Source organism: Loxodonta africana, chromosome 2 (assembly GCF_030014295.1).
Source record: "Loxodonta africana isolate mLoxAfr1 chromosome 2, mLoxAfr1.hap2, whole genome shotgun sequence".
In the NCBI taxonomy this organism is placed as follows: Eukaryota; Metazoa; Chordata; class Mammalia; order Proboscidea; family Elephantidae; genus Loxodonta; species Loxodonta africana.
Genome location: NC_087343.1, coordinates 69,982,590 through 70,007,084, shown reverse-complemented (window position 1 = coordinate 70,007,084; position 24,495 = coordinate 69,982,590). Strand labels below are relative to the sequence as shown.

At 34.9% G+C, this 24,495-nt stretch overlaps 1 protein-coding gene across 1 annotated transcript in view; it reads left to right on the top strand.

The window, feature by feature from the left end:
- ADAMTS6 (ADAM metallopeptidase with thrombospondin type 1 motif 6) overlaps positions 1-24,495 on the top strand; it is a 285,964-nt gene that overhangs the window by 10,145 nt on the left and 251,324 nt on the right. The window contains exons 2-7 of the mRNA XM_003408062.4: positions 920-1,294; positions 4,035-4,399; positions 12,736-12,904; positions 15,658-15,869; positions 16,626-16,709; positions 17,213-17,358. Coding sequence (XP_003408110.1) covers positions 1,198-1,294; positions 4,035-4,399; positions 12,736-12,904; positions 15,658-15,869; positions 16,626-16,709; positions 17,213-17,358 — 1,073 coding nt within the window. The 5' untranslated portion in view covers positions 920-1,197. The remainder of the gene's footprint in view (positions 1-919; positions 1,295-4,034; positions 4,400-12,735; positions 12,905-15,657; positions 15,870-16,625; positions 16,710-17,212; positions 17,359-24,495) is intronic.

The window sequence follows — 24,495 nt, the reverse complement described above, 5'->3', positions numbered from 1 at the left end:
CTACCTCACACTGTAATACCTTGAAATTCTGCAACTACATTTTATTGTTTCTTCTCCTTTTTTGGTCACTTTTGTGCTGTTAGCGAGCTTATTTCTAGCCCTTCTTCTAAAGTGCTTTATTTTCTTCCTCTAATATGCTTTGAGTTGGGAGATGGGGTAGCCAAGTATGCTGACTCTGAGTGAGGCTGTATGCTGAAAGTAAAACACATGTGGAAGGATTTGAACTCTGTTGTGACTGCTGAGATGCATTTTTTTTTAATTAAATTTTTTTTTAGTTGCACTCTAAATAGTTGACGCTGCCTCACATAAGACCTCCTGCTAAGTCAACAGTTACAGTTAATATGATTTAACTTTTTAGAAGTTTGGTTCCTGCTACTGTCTGAGTGTTCACAGGCAACTGCTAAATGTCACTCTTTCTTTGTAGATCTACTTTGTCAGAGAAAATGATTGGTGCCTCATAAAGCAATAAAACAATCTCTGGATATAAGCATACTGAAAAGCATGTTAAGGAATAGAATCACGTACTGTTTATCACTTATATATAATGAACTTTGATTGTGAAGACAGTCTTTTCTTTTTGTTTTATCAAAAGAGGTTAGCTTACTGTATCCATCCATTTGTCTCTTCAAAGTTTTAAAAAAAAAAAAAAGATTGATGATTCCTCTTTAGATTCCTGTTTTGATTATTAAGTAGCTCTGACATTATACTGCTAACCGTTTAGGTTTCTAATTCTATGTTTAGTCTTGTAAATGTTTATTTGGACTATAAAGAACAACAATGATCTAATTTAATTACATTAACTTGTTTCATAGTTTATGTCTATAGTCAATATATTTAGCAGGTATTCAGTAATATATACTAGGTCTGTCCATTCAGGATAGTTTTTAGTTAACTTAATTTTTTTTCTTTTTCCCCCTAGGTTAAAAAGTGATCATATTTTAGTAACCAATCAGCCTAATGCTTTGTTGATGAAAAATTTTACAATCGTTATTTTTTTCATTTTGGATTGAAAAAATGAATCCAGATACAGAAGAAAGTATGGGATGTTGGGAAAAAGTACCTGTTAAACAGTGGAACATCTATTGACTGATTTTCAAGAATTATTAAAGAAATAAAATTGTTATGCTTCGATTTTGGTATGGTATTGACTCTCTAGCACATAGGTAGCCCTCCAAAAAATATCCAGTTTTTCAAATTATGGAAATTTTGTGGAAGACGTTGACCTGGATTTTGAGCCTCATCATGGTTTCATCAGAATTTCATAGTGACCACAGGCTTTCATACAGCTCTCAAGGTAGGATTCCTGCTTTTGAAACTGACAAAATAAATTGCTATTTCTCCAACAAGAAAGGATTCAGAACCTTTAGCTTGGGTGAACATTTTATTTGGGATATGTAGTGGTAGAAGGAAGGCCTATTGTATAAATTCACTGCTGGTTTAATAAATGTTTAACTTGTGTTGTTAGTATTCAAAATACAGTGGATTTTAGAGTTCATTGGTCTTTCATGGAAGATGATAGATCTCAGGTCTCTTCTTATTCTGAATCCTAAACTATTTTAATAGGCTCATCCAGTTGCTAAAGCTTATGGGCAATGTCATGTTCAAAGTTAATCCAAAGGTTTATGCTGTAAAAGAACATGAAACCAGACAAATTTTGATACAGAACCTTTCCAGTAAGAACCCTTTGTAAAAAAAAAAAAAAAAAATTCCAAACTTTAGAATTCTGATCTAGGAATCATTTTGGATGGTTTTGATCCTTTCAAATTCTGATCCTTAACCCAAAACCCAAACCTATTGCCATTGAATTGATTCCAACTCATAGAGACCCTATAAGGACAGAGTAGAACTGCCCCATATGGTTTCCAAAGCTATAATCTTTACAGAAGCAGACTGTGGCACCTTTCTCCCACAGAGCAGCTGGTAGGTTCAAACCACCAACCTTTCAGTTAGCAGCCAAGCACTTTAACCACTGTGCCACCAGGGCTCCTTATTCTAATCCTCAAGCCCCTATAATTTTAACCTATAGAATTGAATTTTATAGCATAGAAAAGATCTTAACAAAGAAGTTCCCAGGGGTAAATGTCACTTTGTTTCCATCGACAGGTCTAATCTTTGTAGAATTATTGAAAGGCATATCTTTTGATCTACCTTTTATGAATATAACAACAAAAACTATCACTTTTTGATGCTGATGAGTCAGGTTTCCAAGGCCATTATAGTTTGAAGTATATGTCTACAAAGTCCATGTATACAAAGTATGGCTTTCAAAGTAGATTAACAAAGCCATGGCGCTTAATATGAACTCTTGTTTATAAGAAGCAAAATACTGTCTTTCATCTTATTTTCATTTGGTTATGGTTTCACAGGAATTTTTATTTGTGGATGAACACATGTATAGACAGTGAGGCAGTAGGCAGACATTTGGTTTCCCTTAGTAATAAGCCCAGCTAAAGGAAGGCGTGGCTAAGAAGGTAGATGGACAATAATCAGGACAACTAAGTGAGAAAAATATGTTTAATAGTCCTCTGAATTTTCAGTCTAGTTCATGTTTTCTTTAACAGCTTTATTGAGATGTAATACCATATAATTCACCCATTTAAACTGTACAATTCAATGGTATTTAGCATATCTACAGATCTGGGCAAACATCACCACAACCAACTTTACAACATTTTTAACACCCCGAAAAGAAATTCTGTTAGCAGCAACCCCCAAGTTCCCTTCAAAACCCCTCTCTCTCTCCAGAGGTAAACCAAAGAAAACCAAACCCGCTGCCGTCGAGTTGATTCCAACTCATAGCGACCCTATAGGACAGAGTAGAACTGCCCTATGGAGTTTCCAAGGAGCACCTGGTGGATTCTAACTGCCGACGTCTTGGTTAGCAGCCACGGCACTTAACCAGTATGCCACCAGGGTTTCCCTCCAGCCATAGGCAACCGCTAATCTATTTTCTATCTGTAGCAATTTGTCTATTCTGGACATTTCATATCAATGCAATCATATAATATGTGGTTTTTTTATGACTGGCTTTTTTCACTTAGCATAATGGTTTTATAGTGTTAGCATAATGAATTTTAACTATGGAGGCAGTCATGAAGGTTCATTCATGTCGTAGCGTGATATCAGTACTGCATCCCTTTTTGTTGAAGAATAATATTCCGTTGTGTGGCTATACCACATTTTATGTATCTGTTCATCAGTTTATGGACATTTGGGTTGTTTCGCCTTTTTGTCTGTTATGAATAATGCTGCTATGAACATTCATGTAAATGTTTTTGTGTGGATGTATGTTTTCATTTCTCTTTGGTATATACATAGCAGTGGAATTGCTGGATCAAAGGAGCCCTGGTGACACACTGGTAAAAGCGACTGACTGCTAACTGAAATGCCGGAGGTTCAAAACCACCAGTGGCTCCACAGGAGAAAGATGTGCCAGTCTGCTTCCGTAGAGAATTACAGCCTTGGAAACCCTATGGGGTCACTATGAGTTCGAAGTGACTCGAGGGCAGTGGGTTATAGTAACTTCATGTTTAACATTTTAAGGAACTGCCAGACTGTTTACTAACTAATGTAGATTCCCAATAATGATTTTTTTAAAAAATAATTTCTCCAAGACTATAGAAATTCCATATAAACTCTGTTGGATAACTCTTTCGTGAACAGATTTTATCTGAGCCAAACTCTTATCCTTTTGTACATATGGACTTTTCACTGTCTTTTACTTCAATGTAAAATATCCATACTTCCTATAGAATTTAGCTCTTAGAATCCATGTTTTCAAAATTAAATTTTAAAAAGAAAACTCTTCACAAATAATTTTATTTTGAGGAGTGAAATAATCAGAACTTGATTAATCTTTAGATTTTAAATTTTTTCATTTTTGTTTGATATATATTTTTGCCCCTCTGTCACATATAATGATATACATAGTCTTAACCAATATAGTTGTTGTTTATACCGCTACTTTTTTGTTATGTTAAATTTTCTTTTCTTCCATGTGTCTTTTCTGGATTCTCTGCCTTGTGATTACAAAGAGGAATTCCTGACTTATCTTGAACACTACCAGCTAACTATTCCAATAAGGGTTGATCAAAATGGAGCTTTTCTCAGCTTTACTGTGAAAAATGATAAACACTCAAGGAGAAGACGGAGTATGGACCCTATTGATCCACAGCAGGCAGCATCTAAGTTATTTTTTAAACTTTCAGCCTATGGCAAGCACTTTCACCTAAACTTGACTCTCAACACAGATTTTGTGTCCAAACATTTTACGGTAGAATATTGGGGGAAAGATGGACCCCAGTGGAAACATGATTTTTTAGACAACTGTCATTACACAGGATACTTGCAAGATCAACGTAGTACAACTAAAGTGGCTTTAAGCAACTGTGTTGGGTTGGTAAGTAGATGCTATATTTTAAATTTCTGATGGGGAAATAAATTCAGAGTGTAAATGTCTTTCCTCAGATTAAAAAAAAATATATATGTATACATACACATACATATATGATTTAAATAGGGAAGGTAATAGTCTAAATTTTTTAAATTTCTCCTGCCTTTACTTTTGATAGCCTTTTAAATAATTATTGTATTGACTTTTCAAAGAACAGCTTTTAAAGCCCTATATTTTTAGTACAGAAGTGAATGAAACCTCAGACTTCCTTTTAGACATGTTTTTGTGTTCATATATCTTTTATGCATAAATAAGACTCAGTCATTCTTGGAGAGCTTAAGGGTATGTGTGTATGTATATGTGTGTATTGTGACCGGAAATCATGACACTAATTGACTTTAGCTTCTTTGTAGACTATCTTCCTCTGAGAAGTAAAACAGCTTGAAATTACCTATGATCTATTTATGATCTGTAATTGAAGCAAAATCTTTTACCAATGTTTCTTCTTTATGAAATTTTTCCTCACTTTTATATAACGATTGATGACAAATCTTAGAAAATGGATTCTTGAGTACGGGATATATGATTAGCATCTGAATCCATTCTAGTCTGATAGTAAATACTTGGCTCAAAGTTTCACATAGAAATGGTTGCAGAACGAACCATTTCATACTTCCTCTTCTGTTTTTTCTAGTTCAGACTAGTGTGAATATTCCATTAAAACTTTACCTGTGTAAAAGGTTACAGACATTTTGATGCCCAAGTCATATTTTCAGTTTTTTTTTTTAAACTTATTCCACCATACCCATCTCCTCTTTCATACTTCAGTATACACATATAATTAGAGTTGGGCTTAAATAAGTTCTAAATTTGAAAAGAATATCAAGAACTACAAAATGGAGAAAAAATTTCACTACAGTGGTTAAAAGCTTGGCTGCTAACCAAAAGGTCAGCAGTTCAAATCTACCAGCCCCTCCTTGGAAACCCTATGGGGCAGTTCTACTCCATCCTGTAGGGTCCCTATGAGTCAGAACTGACTTGATGGCACCTAACAGCAAAAACAAAATAGGTATATAGAAGAATTTGCCCAGATCGTCCATTTTCTATGACTATGAAATAAAATGTACCAAAGTAATTATTTAGATCGTAATGGATTTAATTCCTGTAAATAGACATTGGATAAACTACATTTATCATTAGTGCCCCCCCCGCCCCCAGCAGCATTAGGACTTCATATTAAAAAAAAAGATTTATTTTTGTGAATACATTTATCCAAATAAATCTGGGCTTTAAAACTCCTAGTATGATAATATGCCACTTGTTTTTAATTACTATTTAAAAATGTGGTTCATAGCCACTGACCAGGAGTCTCTGAGTCACACAGTTAGGCAGTCGACTACTAGCGAAAAGGTTGGCAATTGAAACGCACCCAGAGGGGCCTTCGAAGATAGCCTTGGCGATCTGCTTCCAAAAAGATCACAGCCTTGAAAACTCTATGGAGCACTTCTATTCTGCACACACGGAATCGCTATGAGTCGAAATCGACTCATCGGCAACTAACAGCAACAACAACACAGCCATTGACCAAGCTCTTTAAGTTTGGCATTGACATTAATTATGCCATTGATAGTTTTAACAGATTGGTGATATGGGGGGAAAAATGTTCCATTGTGAGATTTGAGGGAAGAGGAGTGACTAGAGATGGGAAGATGACTTAAATCATGTAGGAAATAGTGAGGACCTATAAAACACAATGGCACTGAGAATGGAGAAGATAGAATAAATCTGAATCACATTTGGTGAGAAAATCTAGAGGATTTGTGTCATATTAACCTTCCCTAGCATCTAATACATTTTTTTTTTTTTTTTTTTTTAGCATCTACTACAAGGAGCCCTGTTGTCGTAGTAGGTGTTTAGTATTTTTGGGGGATAAAGAAAAAAAAAGGTAGTTGGATGAAGGTCTATACACATGTTACTAGCTAAGAAAGAGAATGCTGTAGGAGTGTTGGGTTGGAGGGAAAGATGAAGAGAGTGATTATGACAGTAAATATGAGGTATCTGAAGAAATAAAATATTTAGTGTTTAGAAAATACAGTTCTGAAACTAGGAAAGAATTTGTCTGGGAACAAGCACTTTTAGAGTCATTGATATAGGTGACTGTTTATGAAATTGTGAAAGATGTTGATTGATGACCCAAAAGTGAGAATGAAAATGGAACCTCTTCTACATTAAGAGGCTAGCAGAGTGTTACCAATTTGTCCTTCATCCTTATCAAAGCCTTCTGTTTCTTGTCCTATTTTCCTTTATTCGTTAACACCTTTCTGTTTTACTTTGCTTCTTATTGAAACTGCATGGTCCATGTTAACTTTGATTACTTGATCAAGGTGCAGTTTGTCAGGTTTGCCCACTAAAGTTACTATTTTCGCCTTGGCAATTAATAAGGAATTTGCGAGCAGGTATTTTTAGACTATGTAAACATCCTGTTCCTCATCACATTTTTACCCATTAGCTTTAGTAAACTATGCCTTCATTTTTATTTTGTTTCATGTTACATTTTTTGGTCAAAAATGAACATTAGACAAGTTTTTAAAAATCCTGCTATTCAAAAGCCACACTTTTAATTAATTCTGTTTTTAATTCTTCTACATAAGATATTTTTCAGTGCAGAGCTTCTTAGTATTTTCTAATCACATTTCCTCACCAATAGTTTCAACACTTGCACCATTCTTAGGACAAAGTTCCTAACATCACAGTCTACCAGCAGTTCAAAATAATGTCACATTTTAGTTTGCTTTGTATTTGGACCATGGCTTTTTTACCCCAATTTTGCTTTTCTGGAGTTTCTAATTACTTCTATTTTTTTCTTATTGAGGAAAAAAATACTGTTTCCTAAGTATTAACCAGTTCCTTAGTCTTTATTGCTCGGAATACCTTGCATTATTCTCTGGAGGCATTTTTCTTGGCGCCTACTGGTTAATTGGAAACTCTGGTGGCGTAGTGGTTAAGTGCTACGGCTGCTAACCAAAAGGTCGGCAGTTCGAATCCTCTGGGCGCTACTTGGAAACTCTATGGGGCAGTTCTACTCTGTCCTATAGGGTTGCTATGAGTCGGGATCCACTGGAGGGCAGTGGGTTTGGGTTTTTTACTGGTTAATTAATTTCTTGAGCTACTGTACTTTTCTCATCTTGAGATTTCTTTTTTCTATGTTAGTTCCATATCTTCCCCTTTCTGAGTTTATATCCTGGTTTTGTTGACTATCCTCAAGTAATTACCTCAGAACAGCTGCCTAGGAAATAAAATTTCCGAGTCCTGGCCTATTTGAAAATGACTTCATGTCGACCTCATATTTTATTAATAATTTGACTGAATATGGAATTTTAGGTTCAAAAATCATTTTCTCTCAGAACCTTGGATGGTAAAATTTGGAATGAGAATATATTAGGCATTAAACTTACCAATTAGGTTTTATGGAGCCCTGGTGGCACAGTGGTTAAGAGCTCAGTTGCTAACCAGAAGGTCGGCAGTTCAAATCCATCAGCCATTCCTTGGAAACCCAATGGGGCAGTTCTACTCTGTCCTATAGGGTTGCTGTAAGTCGGAATCCGCTAGAGGGTGACTGTTTTTTTTTTTTTTTAATAAGGTTTTATATCTTTTTTTTATATATAAAGATCTAAGGATCTAAAGTTTAACATTGATTCATTTTGGGTGGCAGGTAGAAGTCTGCTGACAGTCGAAGTCTTGTCTTATTTATTTTTAAAATTTCCTCAATGAAAGCTTAATATGATCTTTTTACCCTTCCTGTTTTAGGGATTTATAATAATGTAGCTAATTGTAGTCTTCTTCTCCCTGCTTAATAGTTGATGAATGCTTTCAATTTTTAATTTTGAAAAATAAAAATCATAGTATTATATAAAATCATGTGATATTCATACAAAAAAAACAAAAATCACCGAACCTGTTGCGGTTGAGTCGATTCCCACTCATAGCAGCGACGCTATAGGACAGAGTAGAACTACTTCACAGGGTTTTCAAGCATCAACTGGTGGGTTCCAACTGCCGACCTTTCGGTTAGCAGCCTATTGCTTAACTGCTGTGCCACCAGGGCTCTGATAGGCATACTAAACCCACTGCCTTCTAGTCGTTCCCACTCATAGCAACCCTATAGGACAGAGTAGAACTGCCCCATAGAGTTTCCAAGGAGCGCCTGGCGGATTTGAACTGCTGACCTCTTGGTTAGCAGCCGTATTACTTAACCACTAAGCCACCAGGGTTTCCGATATACATACTAGGTGCTTTCAATTTAAAGACCCTCCTTCAACTTAAAAACCAAACCCCTTGCCGTCTAGTCGATTCCGACTCATAGCAACCCTATAGAACAGAGTAGAACTAACTGTCCCATAGAGTTTCCAGTGAGTGCCTGGTAAACACTTTGGTTAGCAGCTGTAGCTCTTAACCACTAGCCACCAGGGATTCCAACTTAGAGGACTAAAAAAATAACTTCCAATTTTCTCTCCTTTGTTCTCCACCCCCACCCCCCTACCCTTTGCTCTCCCTTTCTGGAATTGGGTCTATACTTCTCTTATCTTTCTCTTTTACCATCTTTTTTCTTTTTTGTTCTGAGTTCTGTGATATTTCCCCAGTTTTACCTTTTTAAAAAAAATTATTTAAAAAATTGCAGTAGTCATATTTCTAATTGTCAGTAGATACTCATTTTTTCAGATTGCTGCTTATATTCTGTTTTTTCATGAGTAAATGATTTGCTTCATTCTCTGAAGATACTAATGATCAGATAGCTAGTTAGACAAGTCCAATGACCCCATTAGACTTTCTGTTCATTTCCTTTCATCCACAGTTGCCTTTCTGCCTTTTCCATAATTCATTCATTCACCGAGTGCATATGAGTACCCACTATATACCAAGCACTGTTCTAGGTGCTAGGAGTAAATAAACAAAAAAATCCCAACCATCATGGAGCTTGCATTCTAGTGGAAAAGGCATACAATTGGTAAGATAAATAAGTAAAAATCGTAGTATTTTGGATAGTGCTCAGTTCTAAGGAGAAAAAGAAAATTGAGTAAAGGCTTTAAGGAAATGAATTAAATGCTGGCATCAGAGGGATAAGATTTCCAAGTGAAAATCTGCAATTAAATAGGTTCTGAGCTGAAGAGCGAGTAACAGCAAGGAAGCCACTATGACTGGAGCTAAGTGAAAGAGATAGAGTGAAGTGAGGTCCGAAAGGTAACTAAAGGCCAGATGTGGGGTTCTAGGGGAATAGGATAAAATCAGTGATGATTCCAAGCTTGAAGCCTGAGCAACTAGAAGAATGTAGCAGCCATTAACTGAGATGGAAAAACAGTAGGAGGAGTAGGTCGGGGGAATGTGTATCATGAGTTCGGTTTTGGACATGCTAAACTTGAGATGTTGTATAGGAAGTTAGATATGCTCCACTGGAGGTCAGGGGAGGGATGTGAGCTGAAGCTATAAGTTTGGCAGTCACTGATATATTCAAACAAACAAAAAAACCCAAACCCATTGCCATAGAGTCAATTCCGACAGAGTAGAACTGCCCCATAGACTTTCCAAGTAGTGCCTGGTGGATTTGAACTGCCGACCCTTTGTTTAGCAGCTGTAGCACTTAGCCACTAAGCCACCAAGGTTTCCCATTGATATACAGGTAATATTTAAAGCCAGGAGAATGTATGAAATTATCTCAAGAGGGAGTACAGATATAATAGAGAAGAGGTTTCAGGACTGAGCCTTTGGGCACTCCAAGGTATTAGGGAGGTCAGAGAGATGAGAAGGAAACAGCAAAGAACACAGGAGTAAGAAAGTTTAAGGACGGTAAGGCAAGTGTTCTGGAAGTCAAGAGAAGGAGGTATTTTAAGAAGAAAATGTTGCTGTGAGTCAAAATAAGAGTAGGATTGAGAAATGACCTTTGAATTTATCAATGAGGAGCTTATTGGTGACCTTCACGAAGCAACTTTGGTGAAGTTGTGGGGGTTACAGGAGAGGCAAATACCTGATTGGAGTAGGTTTAAGAGAAAAGAAAGGAGTATATAGACAATTATTTCTGTATACGTTTGGATAAGCAACAAATAAGTAGTCAGAAACAGCCCTCAGAGAATGAGGGAAATATAGGTTAGTGTTTAAGAGTCCAGGTTCCAAAGTGCTTAACTTTGCTCATTCTCAGTTTCTCTTCTGCAAAGTGGGGATGATAGTAGTACTTCAAAGAGATGTTAAGATTAAATGAGGTAATGTGGGTAAACATCTTAGTACCTAACACATAAAATCTCTAAATTGTCCTTCCAGAGTCCTTCCATTCTGCAAGTTATAGATTTGGTTTACCTATCAGGCACTGTCTCCATTCTTCCCTAGCAAACTAAGTTTTATGCCTATGACCTTCCAACTTCCTTCTGCCTACACCCAGAGTGCCTTTAGTACCCTAGCCTTTTTGGAACACACTTCAGACCCTGCTTTCTATACTTCCCTCTTATCAAAACTTCTTATACAAGCTCCCCTTTCTGCAGGAATTGTGCTTGGCTTGCTGGCACATTGTTAATACACCTGTTAAAGTAATTCATGCTCAGGTATTAGAGTCTGTTAATGTCACACTATGTTACCCCTGCTGGTATTTGCATTTCATTTAGGACTAAAACAATGGTGAAAATCATATGAAGTGACTATGAGTTTTTTGTATTGTTTTGTTTTTTTATCTCTCAGCTCATTCTTGTAGGTGACTATCAACTTTATCTACAAGATAGAACAACTCTACATCTTATTTCTCTTCCCAAACATATGGTACTAAATGTAAATTTCCCTAAACAGAATCACAGAAATTCGGAATTAAAAGGGACGTTAGAGATTATCTAGACTGGAGGGTTTTAACTTTTTAAAGCAGCAAAATCCTTTTCTCAACTGAAATGTTATTTGGAAACTTAACATATAAATTAATAAAAGCACAGCTGATGTTCTTAAACCCTGGACTCCAAGCCATGCAGGTCACCCTTTGTTGTCTGGGGCCATCCCATGAGGGCACCTGCTTGGAACCCTGAGGGCTCCCCAGAGTGCTGTTTTAAAACCACTAATTTAGACCAAAGCTTTCATTTTTCCAGCTGAGGAAATAGGCCCAGAGGGTTTGTGTTTTATCCAGCTTTACAGGGTAAATTACTTGGAATAAGACCAGTCCTCACATGTGCCATACTTAGGAAAACACTATTAGACAAAGGTGAAAGTTATTATTTCTGATGCAGATAACTTTTGCATTTCTTTTCATCATCGAATATTTGTTTGGTATACCTACCACATATACGTTTTTTTCTATGGCTGTAATTGATACAAAGAAGCATGAGACATAGCCCATTGACTTAAGGAACCAAGTAGTCTAATTGAGAAGATAAAACATGCAGTTGAAAAGCTAAATACAGAATTTAAAATACAACTTCAAGACTTGAGATGTAACAAAGCAGTGTGGAATTAACTGAAAATAAATGATAATAAGCATCGTTGGAGCTCCAAGGAGGATGTAGCTACTCTAGTTGGGCTAGAGAATGTTTCAAAGAAGTGGTATGATTGAGCTAGGTAGGACTGGGATAAATAAGTAGGTGAAAGGCAATGTAAAATTTTGAATAAGAGTAGAACTCTGAATTCCAACTCCTTCACTTACTTCTCTGTAGTCCTGGGCAAGTTCTTAACCCCTGAGCCTGTTGCTTCATCTACAAAATAGAGATGTATATTAATTAAGGAAACATTAATTGGTGTAACAGATAAACCTCAAAATTTCATTTGTTTATTAGCACAGAAGTTTATTTCTATCTTACATCAGTGTCCATGTCAGATAGCTTTCCACGGGGTCACCAAGGGACCCAGGTCCCTTGTTTTGGCTTCTACTTCCTCTAGGTCCTTGAAGTTTTCTAGATTAGTAAGCAGTGGGGAAAGAAAGAGTGAATTCCACTGGCGAGGTTTTTAGGGCAAGACATGAAAGTGGTATACAACACTCCATTGGCCAAAACTTAATCATAAAGCTATATTCAAACACAGAGGATGCAGTTAAGTTGTGTCCACAATTTGGAAAGGAAACACTTAGAAGTCTCTGCTACCTTGCTGAGTTGTTGGGAAGATTGGATGAAGTAATGTATGTGAAGAGCTTAGTACAGTATATGGCATATTGAACTTTATATAATGTTTTGCTGAGCACAGAGAATTAACTACACTTCTATTAACATGTGTTTTAACCTCCTTTTTGGGGAGGTCTCAATTTGTTTTTGACTCTTGGTCAAAATAATGATAACAACTAATGTTAAAAATAATTCTTTTTAGTAAATTCTTTGCTTTTTTCCCTTTAGCACGGTGTTATTGCTACAGAAGATGAGGAATATTTTATTGAACCTTTAAAGAATACCACAGAGGATTCCAAGCATTTTAGTTATGAAAATGGCCATCCTCATGTTATTTATAAAAAGTCTACCCTTCAACAACGGCATCTGTATGATCACTCTCATTGTGGGGTTTCAGGTGAGTGAGTGTGTGGCCATAAGAAAGTGTATTACACTGTACTGGTGCTTTCTCTTTCTTCTGGCAAATATACTATGGTTAATAGAAGTATATAGAAATTTGAATGATTAAAATTATAGAGTCCAGAGTCCTCTTAAAGGATATCACCTACCAATTGTCTCAAGACAATTTTGGAAGATCTTTGAGAAGTCTTTAAAATATAGGTCTGTGGAAAATTTGAGAGGAAAAAACCTCTTATCTAGGTATCAGTTACAGCTTCACGAGCAGGTGTTCATAGTCATCTGGAAACCCTGGTGGTGTAGTGGTTAAGTGCTACTCCTGCTAATCAAAAGGTCAGCAGTTCAATTCCACCAGGTGCTCCATGGAAACTCTATGCCTGCAGTTCTACTCTGTCTTATAGGTCTCTTTGAGTCGGAACTGACTCGGTGGCAATGGGTAATCATGAAGGGCTTGTAAACTATGTTAAGGAATTTATCTTAAAGGCACTGGAACCCACTGAAAGGTTTTAAACAGGAAGGATGACATGATCAGATTTTTTTTTTTTAGAAAAATTACTCTGGCATTAGAGTGTAGAGACTGAATTAGAGAAGAGCAAGCCCAGAAGTAGGAAGAACAGTTAGGCGGCTGTCTAGTCTACAGATGAGGAAACTTTGAGGGATACAGGATATAGTGGCACATAGTGGAAAGAACATGGGCAATGGTGTAGCTTTGGACAAATTATCCAGTCTCTCTTAGTGATCCTCTCAGTGCCCACCACACATCAGTTTCTCAAACTGCAGCTATCATTATTATTAGGATGGCTGTTTCCCATATTCGAAGGGCTATTATATAAAAAAGAAATTAGATGTGTTTTACATGAAATCAGGGGCAAAATGTTTCAGAGATAAGGAGAAAAGGAATGCATCAGAGAAGTGAAAATGATCAAAAGAATAGAAATTAAATCCTGTATTTACACATTTAAGCTGTCCAGCAAGGGGAAGAGAAGACTAGGGTTGACTTGAATATATGTGTAGTTTTATGATGAGGTTGATCACAGAGGACTGAACAGGAGAAATTGCAATTATATTAATTCAAAAAAAAATTTTGGTGGTGCATAACAATATTACCACAAACTTAATGACTTAAGCAGCACACTTTTATTATCTCACAGTTTCTGTGGGTCACGAGTCCATGCACAGCTCTGCTTAGGGCTCAGGAGGCTGAAATCAAGGTATCGGCCAGGGCTGAGTTCTCATCTAGAAGCTTGACTGAAGAAGATTCCACTTTCCTACTCCTTTTGTTGTTGCAGCACTGTTACTTGCTGTTGTATGTCTGAGAGTTTTAGTTTTTGGCTGATCGTCTGCCTGTAGTTTCTTGCCATGTACTTCATGGCTGCTTGCTTCCTCCAACACAGCAAGGGAGAGACTCTAGCAAGACAGGAGCTGTAGTATTATGCAATGTGCACATATACCTGTAATCGCTTACATCTTTCATCTTTGCAGTGTTCTATTATAAGCAAGTCACAGGTCCTAACCACACCCACAGGGAGGGGATCATACAAAGGCATAAGCATCAGATGGCTGGGGTCATGAGAGCCACCTTAATAGTCTCTCTGCCAGTTGGAATAAGGAGACAGTTTCTGGCTATCTTGGGGATGTGCTATTGAAATAAAAAGTGGTATGTTTCTGCATCTATTGACCTGTAAGAATAAAGACACTTCATTTAATTTACATAAGTTTCAATAATATTTAACAGATACTTCTTGTGGTCATTTGCATCTCTTGTTTCTTAAAATTTATAACACCCAAATGCAATCTTTAAAAGGGAGAGGCTAAAGAAGTTAGAAAAATAGAAAATAGTGCCACTCTCTGACAAGTATATCATATATATTAATCTAATTTTTCCTTACTAAATTTCTCAGTAAGTGGAGATGAGAGAGATTTCCTGTCCGATATAAATGTAATGAAAGTGAGGTATGAAGAGCGCTTCTACCTATAAGATGTATCTAAGTAGGGCAGGTATTCACAAATGTTATAGTACTAAAAGGTTTCCTCTGTACTAAAGGATCAACTGTCTAAACAATAAAGGATAAGCTACAATCCACACTTGGATTGAAAGCAAGTTGTGCTAGAATCACGATCTTTCTCATTCTAGTGCCACTCCTAGGCTTTGAAAAAGGAATACTTTGGGTACTTTTGTCAGTACAAATAGTTGTAAACTGCAAAACTAAATGAAAAAATAATTCAAAGTCTTTTATAATCATGATTTCTAGGGCAATAGAATTGGCTATCATTAAGATCTTTTAATAAGAGCGTCTTAACTTTAAAATAAAGGCTCAAAAGCATCTTAGGAATAGATTTTTGAACCATCAGTGTTCTCCATCAGTACTGTCTTGTTTTTAAAGTAATGATTTGGTTGCTTTTTAAACAACTTTAAATTATTTTTTTAGCATATTCTAATTTTAGAAGTATTACGATACAATTGCTCACTGTAATATGGAGTATTATTTGAAAATTTATTAGTCTCTTAGATTTATTTTGTTTGTTTCCTTGAGTAGTTGAACATTACTGTTTAATACGATTTCAGATAGTATGATTATTTTGAAAATTTTAAAAAGAGCTTAATATTTTCACTACTGCATTATCACTTCCCCTTCCTTTACTTTGAAAAATCTTAGTATGTTAAAAGACAATGAGAAGCACATCTACATGAAAGATCTATAAATAAATAAGCATAATTAGTGAACACATCTGAATTGCTTGTTTTTATTGTAGATCTCACAAGAAATGGCAGACCTTGGTGGCTGAATAATACGTCTACTTTTACTTCTTCACTACCAATTAATGACACATATATCCACCACAGACAGAAGAGATCAGTAAGCATTGAGCGGTTTGTGGAGACATTGGTTGTGGCAGACAAAATGATGGTGGGCTATCATGGCCGGAAAGACATTGAACATTACATTTTGAGTGTAATGAATATTGTAAGTTTGATCCCTCTATGTAATATTGTACTTAATAATTTGTTGTGGTTATTTATTAATGTCATGGATTTTTATTGCGGAAGATGGTCGATCCTCATTTTTCCCAGATTCTGTATTTACAAATTTACCTTTTTGCAAAAATTTATTTGTAACCCTAAAATCAATACTGGGAGTCTTTTGGGGGTCATTTACAGACCTGCATATGTGCAGAACTGTGAAATACTTGAGTTGCTCAATGGGTGCATTCTCTGGTGAGACTCACTAAGGCTGGTTTGGTATTTGCTAACTCAGTGTTCATAGTGACTCTTTAGAACATAACTGCCCAGAATAACGAGAATCAACTTTGTATAATGATTTTAAGAATTTGCTAGTCTAAAATGAGAAATAACTGATCTATTAATGTTTCAGTTCTATAGAAAATAAATTTAAAGGCGACCTTGCTATCCATTTTCAGATTAGAGTTTTTGAGTGGGTTGGGTTAATTCTTGTTTAAGGAGTTTTTATTATCTTGAAACATCAGCTCACCTCCTAAATTACTATACTGTAGTTTACTTCTAGGAGAAAATATTTCTTGAGGCTGACTTGTCTAACAAAACTTTATACCAAGATGTTTTGAGGGTAGGTTTCTAACTGATATGCACGCTGGTTAAATTTACTAAAAAAAAAAAAATATTACTACTCTTTAAAAAAAAAATCAAACTTTCATTTTATGATTTTTGTCTGACTTTGTGTCTTTTCTTATTTTCTGGAGGTCAGGTTGCCAAACTTTACCGTGATTCCAGCCTAGGAAACGTTGTGAATATTATAGTGGTCCGCTTAATTGTCCTCACAGAAGATCAGGTAAGAATGAGTTCATTTCTTAATCTAATATTCTTAACATATAGGTTGTAGAATTATGTATTATAAAAGAATATATTTTATTATTGATCCTTCTAGGAAGTTTTAATCAAGACTGATTTTCAACTCTATGCATTCAATATTTTAAGCAAGATATAAATAGTTTATAAAAATATACTATGTAAAAGCTATGTATATTAGCTATTTATGTATTTCAGTATAAGGACAAACATTTGCATTGCAAACTATAATACTGGTTTTGGTTGGTTTCGTATGCCGATAATCTCACATATAGCTTCATTATTACAGCTGGAACTGGAAAGAATGTCTGTTCAATAATACACTAAATGAACTCTAGGTCAGATTTTACAGAGATAAAAATTGGCAAGAGATTATTCCTAGAAACTACTGCTTCTAATTATAGTCCCATTTTAGTCTTCAAAAGTTTTAACAACTGACCTTAGTAATTTGTTTGGAACATTTCTGGTATGCATGTTGTATTGCAGCCAAACTTGGAGATAAACCACCATGCAGACAAGTCCCTCGATAGCTTCTGTAAATGGCAGAAATCCATTCTCTCCCACCAAAATGATGGAAACACCATTCCAGAAAATGGGATTGCCCACCACGATAATGCAGTTCTTATTACTAGGTATGGTTTGTTGCAAGTATTTTTCCTTTGTTTGTTGTGTTTGTTCTATATTGTAACTATATTTGGCTGTCTCTAAAGCCTCATTCAGGTAATGAGTGTAGAAAAAGCAGAATGATAATTTATTATTCACCACTGAGAAAGAATGTGTTACACCATTACTGTGTTTACCAAATAAGAAAAAAGAGATTAAGACTTAGAAATTTAATAAATATCTTTACATCTATTGATAAGGTCTATTTATGAGATTTAATTGGAAGCATGTATGCAATTTGTTAATTGAACAAAATACTAAAAACATAATTAAAAGTATGGGAAAATATATTTAAAAAATACAAATAAGAGTTATTACTCCTGGCTGTAAAATATATTAACTATTTTTACTCCTAAGTTACGTTAAATCTTATTAAAAAGGAGGAAGGGATTAGCAGTTACACAATTTACTTAAATAGGTGTTTGTTTAATTAAAAAAATGTTTTAACTATGATGTATAAATAGAAAGAAACAAATATATTATGCTATATGTTAGACAAAAGGAACCCTGGTGGCACAGTGGCTAAAGCACTCAACTGCTAACTAAAAGGTCGGCTGTTGGAACCCACTGGAGAAAGGTTTACAACCTTGGAATCTCTATGGGGCAGTTCTACTCTGTCCTATAGGGTCGCTCTCAGTTGGAATCGACTTGAGAGTAGCAGATTTGGTTTGATTTGGTTTATATGTTGGACAGCTTATCTCTCAAGCAAAATTATGATTACTCAATTATAATGCAATGAATTTATATATTGCTTTCCAGTTTTACAAAACTGTATTCAGATCTGTTTTCTTCCTAACTTCCCAACAACTCTGTGAAGTAGATATTTTTATTATTTTCACATGTTAGAAATGAGGAAACTGGTTCAAAATAGTTAAGTAACTTGCTCACGATCATTCAGCTAACAAGTCAAAAAACAAGGCTCAAACCCAGCTGATCCTGTACTCTTTGGTTATACTATGCTGTTTTAGTATTTTTCTTCTCTAATTGTGGTTAGTTAGAAAGATTATGCTTAAATCATTTTTAGATAAGTATGCCTTTTGACCTTTTATCACCATTTTAAAATAGAAGCAAAATAAAACAACAAATAAACAATAAGGAAAATAGAAGCATTTTTCTCTCTTGGCTAAATGAAATAATACCTTTTGTTTTCTTGATTTTTTTTTTTTAATTTGTAAGGCCGTATTTAACATATACTTCACAGTTCTACTCTGTCCTATAGGGTCACTATGAGTCGGGATCGATTGACTCGACGGCACTGGGTTTTTTTTTTTTTTTGTCACTGTGGTGGGCTCGTTGATGCTGCACTAATCTCTGTGGAGAAAGTGTAAAGTATAGTCCGTTCTCATTATTTGTTGATTCTATATTGGCAAATTCATCTATTTCCTAAAATTAGTTTGTAACCCCAAAATCAATACTTGTGGCACTTTCATGATTATTTGTGAACATATGTAGAGTGTCAAAAAATGAGTCACCTGACATGCAAGTTCTTAGTTGAAGTTGAACAAGGCAACAAACACTCTGCCTTCTTTTTCGGCTCTCATATTGTAAATGAGTGTCCTTTTTGCTCTCTATTTAGTGCAGCACGTTTTTGTGTTTTTAGTTTTGTTCAGCATAGTGCTGAAGTGCTTCCTAGCATTCCTAAGCACAATAAGGCTGTGATGTGCCTTAGGAAGAAAATTCGTGAGTTAGTTAGATAAGCTTTGTTCAGGCATGAGTTTTAGTCCTGTTGACCATGAGTTCAGCGTTAATGAATCAACTATGTTTCTCTTAATATATATACACACATATATATATATTTTAATTTTTTTATTGAGTTTTAGATGAAGGTTTACAGAGCAAACTAGTTTTTCATTAAATGATTAATACACATATTGTTTTGTGACATTGGTTGCCAACACCAGGATATATCAACATTTTCCCCTCCTTGACCTAGGGTTCCCCATTATCAGCTTTCCTGTCCCCTCTTGTCTTCTTGTCCTTGCCACTTGGTTGGTGTGCCCATTTAGTCTTGTTTTGTTTTATGGGCCTGCCTAATCTTTGGCTGAAGGGTGAACTTCAGAAGTGACTTCATTACTGAGCTGTAAGGGTGTCCAGGGGCCATATTCTCAGGGTTTCTCCAGTCTCTGCCAAACCAGTAAGTCTGTTTTTTTCTCCCTGCTCCCCCTTCCCCCCCATCAGTTAGAATTTTGTTCTATGTTTTTCTCCAGCTCTGTTTGGGACCCTCTATTGTTATCCCTGTCAGAGCAGTAAGTGGTGGTAGCTGGGTACCATCTAGTTGTTCTGGTCAACAATATGTATTAAACAATGTGTCTTTAAACAGAAACACACATAAATCAAGGTTGTGTATTGTTTTTTGACGAAAATGTCATGACCAGAGGCTTGCAGGAAACTAATTCTGTATTTCCCCTAGGAGCAATGGTTCAGTGTTTGCTAATTTAGTGCCTTGGGCTACTTTATAGAGCATAACTACTGTGAATAACGAGAACTGACTGGATATGGGATTTGAATCTTGAGACCAAGTAAGAAAATGTGAATTGAGCTTTTAGAAAAATTTACTTGTTAATTGAATTTCAGAGTTAAACTTTCTGGGCTTATTTTATTTCTTTTTTTTTTACAGTTACACTTTCTTTAGTTGGCTTTATCTACCTGGTATCATAAACCAGAAATTTTTGTTTATGACATGCTTGTTGAATAAAATCAATATTGTGTAGCTCTATAGTCATATATGTTGACATGTCAGTCTGATAAATGCTGCATTTCCTTAGAGTCTTGTGGTCTGGAATGATCCACAAATATACTTTAAGAATTTTTAAAAATACTAGAAATTGTACAAATGTAGAAATCTTTGTATAACAATATATGTGCATGTGGTTGGTGTCGAGATTTCCAGAGGGAAATGTCTATTGTATATGATTAACAATATGGCAACAAATATTTACACTGGTTTCTGTATTTATATTTGTAAAACCCTACCTCTCCCCAAAAACTCAACACACAGTGGGCTCCTGATACTTCACATTTTTTTTTTTATTGATTCTGCATTTTATTTTTGTCTTTTCATCAAGTAAGAGAAGTTATACCAAGAGTGCACATTTATAAGTATTCCCATAGTGAAATACGTTACAACTGGGCAGTTAGTTAGCCACCATTTCTTTCCACTGTCTACAGCATTCAGCCATCTGATTTGTTACTTTGAATTAGTCCAGGTATTTTTCTGATCTTCTGCAGAGCTCTTCTTTGCCTTTCTGTAAGCTACTCTGCATGTCTCCTTCTAACATTTTATGTGAATTAAACATAAAATTTTAGTTTTAAACATGTCTCCTAATGGCCAGACTAGTATTAGAAATGATCTCAAGATTTCATAGGGCAGTAGTTCAAAGAGTTCATATCTCATATTATTTTGGATTTGTTATTTAATGAAAGTTAGAAAATACCTCTTGGGTGCATTTGGTACATTTTATATGATTGCTTGATGATAACTCAATGAATTTATGTATTGGTTTCCAGTTTTACAAAACTGTATTCAGATTCATGTTCTTCCTAATTTCCCAACAACAATTCTGTGAAGTAGATATCATTGTTATTATTTTTGCCATGTTAGAAATGAGGAAAGTGGTTCAAAATAGTTAAGTAACTTGCCCAAGATCATTCAGCTAGTAAGTGAAAGAGCGGGGCTCAAACCCAGCTGATTCTGTGCTCTTTGATTATATTATGCTGTAATGGTATTTTTCTTTTCTAATTATGATGTGTTAGAAACATGCTGAAATAATTTTCTGATAAGTGTGCCTTATGACCTCTTATCGGTAATTTAAAATACAAACAAAATAAAATAACAATAAGCATGCAGAATAGAATACTTTTTTTTTGAATTGTCATTAAAGTCTCAAAGTAACTTTTAGCCTATTTAAAAATTTGCAATTGATCTTTGAATTATTAGGACCAAAGAGTGGTCCTAATGAAATGGTTATCATCTTTAATATTTAAACCCATTGTCATCGAGTCATTTCCTTCTCATATAGGATAGTGTAGAACTGCACCATAGGGTTTCCAAGGAGCTGGTGGATTTGAACTGCCAACCTTTTGGTTAGCTCTTAACCACTGTGCCACCAAGGCTCCTAAATATTTAGATACAGTTTTTTTAGGGTTACCAGCTTTTGACTATTCCATATATATGTTTGATTTGTGAAATTGAACATACATTTAAACCATATTGCTACTTTTAATAAACATAATTATGAGAATTTCACCAAAAACCAAAACCAAACCTGCTGTCATTGAGTCGATTCCGACTCATAATGACTACAGCTGATTTTATATTAATGTTGAAAATGCTTCATATAAACGTTCAGGGTTATGACCCCACCATTTAGAGGTAAGATCATGGTTTATGTTCACTTGAAATGTCAGCTCACTAGGCAGAATGTGTAAGTTTATCAAGAATTCTAGAGGAAAACTGATGGGTATGTTTATCTCCAAAAGGCCAAATTTTGTCCTACGGATTTAAATGTTTTAATCAGAAATCATTTGGAATTGTATCATTTAGGTAATAATGTTACTTTTAAAAAAAGCATAAAAATTTGAAATGTTATCTTCCCATAGTGAATGAAGAGACTCTTTAAAAAATTATTTATATATATACATATATAGTTTTATTTATGTATATATTTATTTTATATGTACATATGTGTGTGTGTATTATAAAATAATGAACATTAGTTATCCACCACCAAGTTTTATCAAATCTTACATTGTACTATACCAAAAGACCAGCTTCATGCCACTTTCTAAAATGTTATATAATCACTTCTCCGTGGCATACGAACTACCAGACATCTTACCTCTGAAGGACAAAGTTAGTGCTATAATGTATAAATTTGTAGAAATATGTCAATATGAAATAAATATTAATGGTGAAATGACAAATCTTTTATTCTTTTAATCTGTTTTTAGTCAAGATATCAGTAATAGTAACTTAAATTGATTCCTTCCATAGACTAGATCTAGTGGAATTATTTAACAATTACTGATGTTCTTTTATGGAGACCCTTGGTGGTACAATGGTTAAGAGCTAGGCTGCTAACTGAAAGGTTGGCAATCAAGTCCGTCTAGAGGCACCTTGGGAGAAAGGCCTGGTGATCTACTTCTGAAAGATCAGCCATGGAAAAGCCTATCAATCACAATCCTACATAGGGTCACCACGAGTTGGAATTGACTAAATCGGATTGATGTTTAGTAACTTTTTTAAACTAGTCGAATATGATACTATATAACTACTCAGGGGAAAAAATAATTAATATTTGGACTGTACCTGAAACTTGAAAAACAGAATTTAAGAAGGTAGAATAGGACTGTAAGTATACACTTAAAAAAATTCCCTTGCTATAAAACTTTCAGGTAATCTTTATTAAGCTTTGTATTGACAAAATGCAAATTAATACCTATTTAGGACTAAAACCCTGCAATTTAACATATTATTTAAGTTATTTTTATTTCTACATGAAATCAGGAAATATCTACTGCAAATTTAAAGTCAAACCAATTTCTGAATTTCCCCGTGGCAAAATATTCAAGAAATCCATTTATAGTCAGAAATTCAGTAAGAATTTAGTGACATTGGGTATACTTGCATCAGTGTTTAACAATTAGCATGAACAGATTAATGCATACATTTCTTGGCATTCTCTCCTATAAAGTATTGGAATTATGTTTTCCAGCTTTAAGATATTAATATATAACAATTTGCATATTTAGAATAGGAAATATAGCCTAAGTTCTTTTTTTTTGTAACAGCTTTATTGAGATACAATGCACACACCATACCATGTGTAATTCACCCATTTAACTTGTATAATTCAGTGATTATTAGTATATTCATGGCTGTGTAACCATCAACACAGTTTTTGAATATTTTCATCACTCCCAAAGGAAACTGAGTATCTTGTAGCAGTCATCCGTCCTCTCCCCAACTCCCTTCAGCCCTAGGCAACCACTAATCTGCTTTCTGTTTCTATAGATTTGCATATTCTAAACATCCCATAGAAATGGAATCATGCAGTATATGGTCTTTCATGACTGGCTTCTTTCACTGAACATAATATTTTCAAGGTTTATCCATATTGTAGTATGTATCAGTACATTTCTTTTTATTGGCCTAAGTTCTTGAAAATTCAGAATTTTGAAGACTGCCTCTGTTAATTAAATAGGCTATTCTGCAATAATTGTGTTCCTTTTAAAACTTTTCATTAGTAAAACCACAGGACATATAAATATTTCTCAAAATACAGATGCAAAAATTGCACACCAAATCAAATAATTTAAAGTCTTTAATTAAAATGGTTATATTTATCCTCTTAAGGGGTCATGGCTGTTTGCTTTGATGCTGCTGAATTATAAAAGTATTAGAATTTCCAAAGCCAACTAATATTTTCAGGTGGGAGTTTAAAAACTACTATAAAAAATGTTTTTTTGCTAAAATATCCCCTATAACATATGGATTTAAACAATTTTCACTATTTTTTAAAAGAATATCAGGATTATATATTGCATTTACAGTGATTTATTGGAACAGATAGAGGAAAGGGAAATTAAATGTGGTACATTAACAGTTATTCAGTATTCATTTGTAGAGTTCTTCTAATCCTTAAGGAAATGCCATTAAATATTTTATAACCTAGTACTAAGGTTTAAGAATATGCTAGGTTTATAGGCAGCAGAGGAAGCTTGGATTCAGATTGTGGATGAATTTATTTTAGTATTTGGGCATTTTCAAGCATTTATTATTTTCTTACCACTCTGGTCCTACCATTTCTACCCAACCCTACCACCCATACCCCTCCTCTTCCTTCTTTAGTTCCCTTTCCTTTCATCCCTGATGTGTTGGTTTATTACTCAAAACTGTTTATCTAGATTCAGTTTCCATTCCAGTCTAGAACTATGACAAACTGGAGTGACCATATAATTTTTAATGCAAACTGGGACACTTGTAAGAGTGAAAGAGGGTGCCGTCAACGATTATGCCTGATAACATGCACAAACTAGGACCAAACAAAACAGAATGCCGGTCATCCCATCCATTACTATGTTTTTTGAACTTCAACTAAAAATGG